This window comes from Rhipicephalus microplus, chromosome 2 (assembly GCF_043290135.1).
Source record: "Rhipicephalus microplus isolate Deutch F79 chromosome 2, USDA_Rmic, whole genome shotgun sequence".
NCBI classification, from domain to species: domain Eukaryota; kingdom Metazoa; phylum Arthropoda; class Arachnida; order Ixodida; family Ixodidae; genus Rhipicephalus; species Rhipicephalus microplus.
The window spans coordinates 188814016-188819078 of record NC_134701.1 but is presented as its reverse complement, the minus strand read 5'-3'; the positions used below and the strand labels follow the sequence as shown (position 1 = coordinate 188819078).

At 44.1% G+C, this 5063-nt stretch overlaps 1 protein-coding gene across 1 annotated transcript; it reads right to left on the bottom strand.

Annotated features, from left to right (window-relative positions):
• Positions 1 to 647: 647 nt before the first annotated feature.
• Positions 648 to 4207, bottom strand: ppk17 (amiloride-sensitive sodium channel pickpocket 17). Its single transcript, XM_075884490.1, has 3 exons — positions 4086 to 4207; positions 2964 to 3036; positions 648 to 1576 (listed from the first exon to the last, which is right to left on the bottom strand). Exons 1-3 carry the CDS (start codon positions 4193 to 4195, stop codon positions 1448 to 1450), a joined length of 312 nt encoding a protein of 103 aa, XP_075740605.1. The 5' UTR covers positions 4196 to 4207; the 3' UTR covers positions 648 to 1447.
• Positions 4208 to 5063: the final 856 nt, after the last annotated feature.

Sequence of the window (5063 nt, the reverse complement as noted above, 5' to 3'; positions counted from 1 at the left end):
AATAAAAACGTACGTTGTTGCACTGATGTCGGAGTAGTTTCATGCACGGATTAAAAAATGTGCCCGAGCAGAATTTCGCCTCTTTTTGAGGCGTCACGAACACACCGACACCAGCCGCTTAATTTTCCTCACGCGAATGCTGTTACCAATGATAAACTTTTACACATAAAAAGGTCGACAGCTACTACACTTATCACCGAAACAAAGAAACAAAGAAAAACACCTATGATATCAGCTACGGAGGTCGGCAAAGTCAAAATGACGTGTTTTGCTCCGTGTCTCATTTTGCCCCACCCTATATCCTAGTTCTGTACTGGTCATTTCATAGAGTTATTCTCACTATATGTTGTATTTATAACTAGATTACAATTTTTTCAGTCTGCCCATTGTTCTCATTTGCCACAGATGTTTCTATCTTTGAGCTGTGAAAGTTAGACACACCACTGACGTAAATTACACAGTCAACGACGTCAGTTTTTATTAACATTTTGCTACTTTTTTTCACTTATCCAGCAATTTTTTGCCAAAGAATCAGCGGCACTAAAAGCTAATCAGGCTAACGGGCAAGCTAAGTTCAATTCAACAGTCAGGGTGTTTCTGTGATGAGACACGCTAGGTTTAAAACAGGAATTCGCGAGACCAAGTGATCGATTGAAGAAAAGTAAGTTTATTTATAAAATGTGACTTGCGGAACTGTTGGTTGTTGAGAGACAGGCAAGCAGGTGGCAGGACAAGTCGACCCTCCAAGGTTGTAGACAGAGTCAAGAGGATATCATGTTCGGTTCTACAGGTATACACTCACCGGTGGACATTGCAGGGTAAGTGTTGACGGTGAAGGCTGGCAGTATTGTTGGATTATCTCGCAAGCTGTTCCGTGCGTCATATTTTTGTGGCGTCCAATTCGCAAAGATTTTTTCCCTAAGTTTTGATCGCCATTGACTGATCGTTAATAAAACGCGCAAAACTGAGAAATTTTCGCATAAGAACTTTTTTGAATACAGTACGCTGATTCAAACTATTCGGGTTGTGTTTTCCATGTCGCGCTGGCATTTAGTTCAGTTATAGATGCGATCACCCCAGGCAAGCATAGGACACAAGAAATGCCCGGTATATTTGTCCCACGCGCAGTGATGAATTCCTCTTCCCACGGGTGGCACGCGTGGCGTACTGGATCATTAAAGTGTCACTGAAGAAACAACAATGCGTGCTGATTGAGCGTTAAAATGCCACTACGGGGACGTGAATTGTTGAAAGCTCGATAGGTAACACTGTATCGACATATTTCTTCCGTGCAGAAGCTTGGCTCTGTGGTGTAGGAGGGGAATAGAGAACAAACATGGCGAGAATCAGTGACATATACTAGAACCGTTGAGTCCCTGCATCGTACTAAGTCCCTGTATTGTGCCCGTGCTGGTACGAGCGCCATCAGCCGGCACTCGAGTGCATTTCAGTGTAGCATCTTCTTGAGTCGCAGCGTCCCAACCACAAGGATGTCGAGGACTTGAAAGAGAACAAAGAAGGACAGGCCCAGGTACATGCCTATGATGCCGCCAAGGTTTCCCAGCACGTGGGTTTCCTGCACGGGACGCAATTTTCACGAGAAGCTTGAGGGACATAGTCAGTGTGGACACTAAAGTTTGAGGCCATCAATACAACTACAGCAAGTACACATAAAAAACAAAAAACAAACAAACGGGCGGAGCAAGGGAAAATTAAAGAAAATATGTACCGTTGGACAAAACACGCTGTCTCATTCAATACTTGCTTATTCTTAATTAACTATTCAGTTTTACCCTATGCAAGACACAAACACACAGAATCGCTTTAATAAGATGCTGGAGATGTTAGCCTGGCTATTCGCTGAACGTGTTACTCCGGATTCTGGGTGATACTATTATGGCATATACCAGTGGTTCTCCGCCATGAATGCTTCGGGGGCTCTCTATGGATCCTGACTTTCCACAGTCCTGCTCTAAATGCGGGTACAGGTCCTTCTCTCCGAATCATATGCTCTGGCTGTGCACATTCAACGTGGGCTCTGGTATACACAATCAGATGAAGTGGGGTGAAGTTCTTCACAGTTCAGGCATTCCTCTTCAACTACAGGTAGTCCAGAGGGCCCGGGCTATCGCCGAGAGTCGCCGCTTGTAGGTTCCGTTCTGGGTAGAGCCATTGACTGAATGGTGAGCCCTAGGTCTCCCTTCATCATTTCCCTCGGGTTTATTAAATAAAGTTCTTGTCACATATAACGTTCTTGTGGACTGGTGGAAGTGGTGGGGGACCCTTGTAGTGAAGGAAAAGGGGTTTGGTTCATAAATTATTTCAAAATGCACAGTGAGATGGGTGCCTTTCATCTTCCCGTGGCACAGAAGAGCCAAAGCACCACGCCAATTCGACTTCGAAAGCTTGTCAATACGTTGTGCGGTCCGTAGCCGCATTCCAACAAATCTTTAGCTACGTTCACTCTGAAAATGTGCAAGCCTAAGATGAGTTTGCTTGCGCAAATATGTCATAGAAAATTGTAGCAAAAGGTTTGCATACATCTCGAAGAGAGGTGGAAACATAAATTAGCGCCATCGCAATGAAGAAGTGTTATGATGCTAAGCATTAAAAAATGGAAGGGTTCGTATTTACGAGGAACATGACTCCAAAAAAAATTTTTTTGAGGATGGGTTTTATGAACCGCCATTCAAGAACCAATAAATAAACTCTTGTCAACACATACAACGCCATGGTATCGATGGCAAAGCACCACATGTGAGTTACGCACCACGAAATCGCTGTTAACGTTCTTGCGGGCCTAAATGTCGCAATGTATGGAAGACCAGCTTAATTAACTCTATTAACATTCACATTTCCCCAGTTCTCAGCATTATCTGCAACTAACCAGTGTGCGGCTTGTGCCTGTATGTGTTTTCAGACTCGTGAAAACACTGTGTATAACATTGCAGTGTGGTACTTACGTCGTACTTCGGCATTGAACGTACATGCTCGTAGGTGAGTGAGTTGAAGTACAGGACCAAGCGAGCCGGTGGCCTACGACAGTGAGCAAAAAGAAGGTATTGTATGAATTTTGTCCTATCGTTTATATACTGCTCTTTCCCTTCCACAAAAGCGCTGGGGCTTAGCCCCAGCCGGAAGCATTGTCCACTGCTGTTGCTGTTCATACTGGTTCTGGGAACCGAAGTGGAAGATGAGCGAGCGGAGAGACGCGGGCGATAGCTGGCATTGTTGGCTTGACAGTTTCAGGTGACTTTGACGTCACCCAACGTCACATCGTCTTGTTCACGGTGCTGCCGCTAGACGTTACCGTTGTTGAAAAACGCAATAAATTCAATATTTTTCCGTATTTTCTGCTTTGAATGAAGGTTGTCTTTATCGATTTCATGATCCAATCTATTGATTTGGCTGAAAATATTGGCGGAAAAAATTTTGTTCAGTACCCTTTTAAACACTTGAAAAATAGACTTTTTATCTATTCCGTACGAAAGCAGAGAATTAGCGGAATAGCATAGTGAACATTTAGGTAGCATAACATGGAATGTGTACATTGCTTACGTTATCCGTTGCTCCGATATCCCGAGCACTTCCAATTAGGCCTACTCCGGCGTTATATACAGCATCTGACGAGTGGTCACCCAGAGATTATTGCTATCAAAGTAATTTTTATGATCGTACGTATAAATTTCAGTTGTACAATTTGGTAGCACGGGCTAAAAACTTTAAAGCCCAATGTCCAACTCTTGCTTTTAATATTATAAAAAAAGGTATCAATAACTGCGTTCTCTGGTTGCGACGCAATGCGAACCTCGTTGTCGGACGGCGAACGAAATGCAAGTTTTCACTACTCCAATTCTTAATCACGCGCAAGAAGTGCCGTTTTATTTACCATATGTTGCCTGATAAGCTTCTTCCTGTCACAATATTGAAGTAACGTGCAGAAGTGTTGCGGAGGAAGACCCCGACTGTATGCAGCACAGGATTTTCAAAAACAATTGTAGCTGTTACAGAAACGATCCCCGGGTTCAGCAAACTTGACTGAACTGTGTTATGAACGAAGTGATCACACTGATCATGCTACATACCCATTTTCGTTGATCGGCCCCGCGACACCCTGCAGCAAAAGTAAAACACAGTTGAGCGGCACATGCACAGCTGACGCATGAAACGACGCGCGAAGTTCTATGTAATACATAAGACATGCGGCATGCACAGTGCACAAGTGTTTAACGAGGCAACTTCCTCGGTACTCTTATGGAATCTAAGAATTGGAGGGAGTAAATACAGAGTAAATAAAATGCTGCCCGTTCTTTCTGGTTGTGAGGAGAGCAGCGGGAGCTCACAAGGTCCCTGCTCTACTCTCACCGGCAGTGAATACCTTGTCGCCCAGTCGTTTGTTTTCGACGCCGACAACACGCTGCAATTGCATAGTTTACTAATGGCAGTGTAAATGTTACTTCGTACGTGATACAGCAGCAGGAGGTCAATGTAAGTAAGCAAAGCTTTCTGAAAGGACACTCAACCAGGCTTTCACATATTATCAGGCGCCCAACGTGACGTGCTGTAGATCATTAAAATGTTTGGCTTAGACCATTACTTCCTGCCTGCCATGTGACTCATTATTTTGTCTCCTGGTACTTGACTAAGCACCTTGAAACTAACAGAACTGTTTTCTCTTCCTCTTTTGCTCACTGCAAACGTCCACCCCGAAAGCTCCCGAAGGCTTTTTACGAGACCCAGCACCTCGTTCATACACGTCTCATTGAGCTTTCAACCGGCTTTCCGCTTAAATATCTCCCTAAGGCTAAGTGTGAAATATGAAGTGCTTTATTTGAACGTGCGTTTACCTCTCTCAGCTCCGTCATGGTCACGTCGCGGTTGTAACTTATATCCCTGAAAAGAATGACAACAGCTTGAACATGAATCTGTAATCAGTAAGTCATCTCTGTGCCCCGTGAAATGATTGCGGACGAATCAGCGACAGAGAAAAGGATGGCTATGAAACACTGGGTATATCTCCACATTCAGCTGACGGTAAGCGAGGTCCCCTCTCAGGAACATTT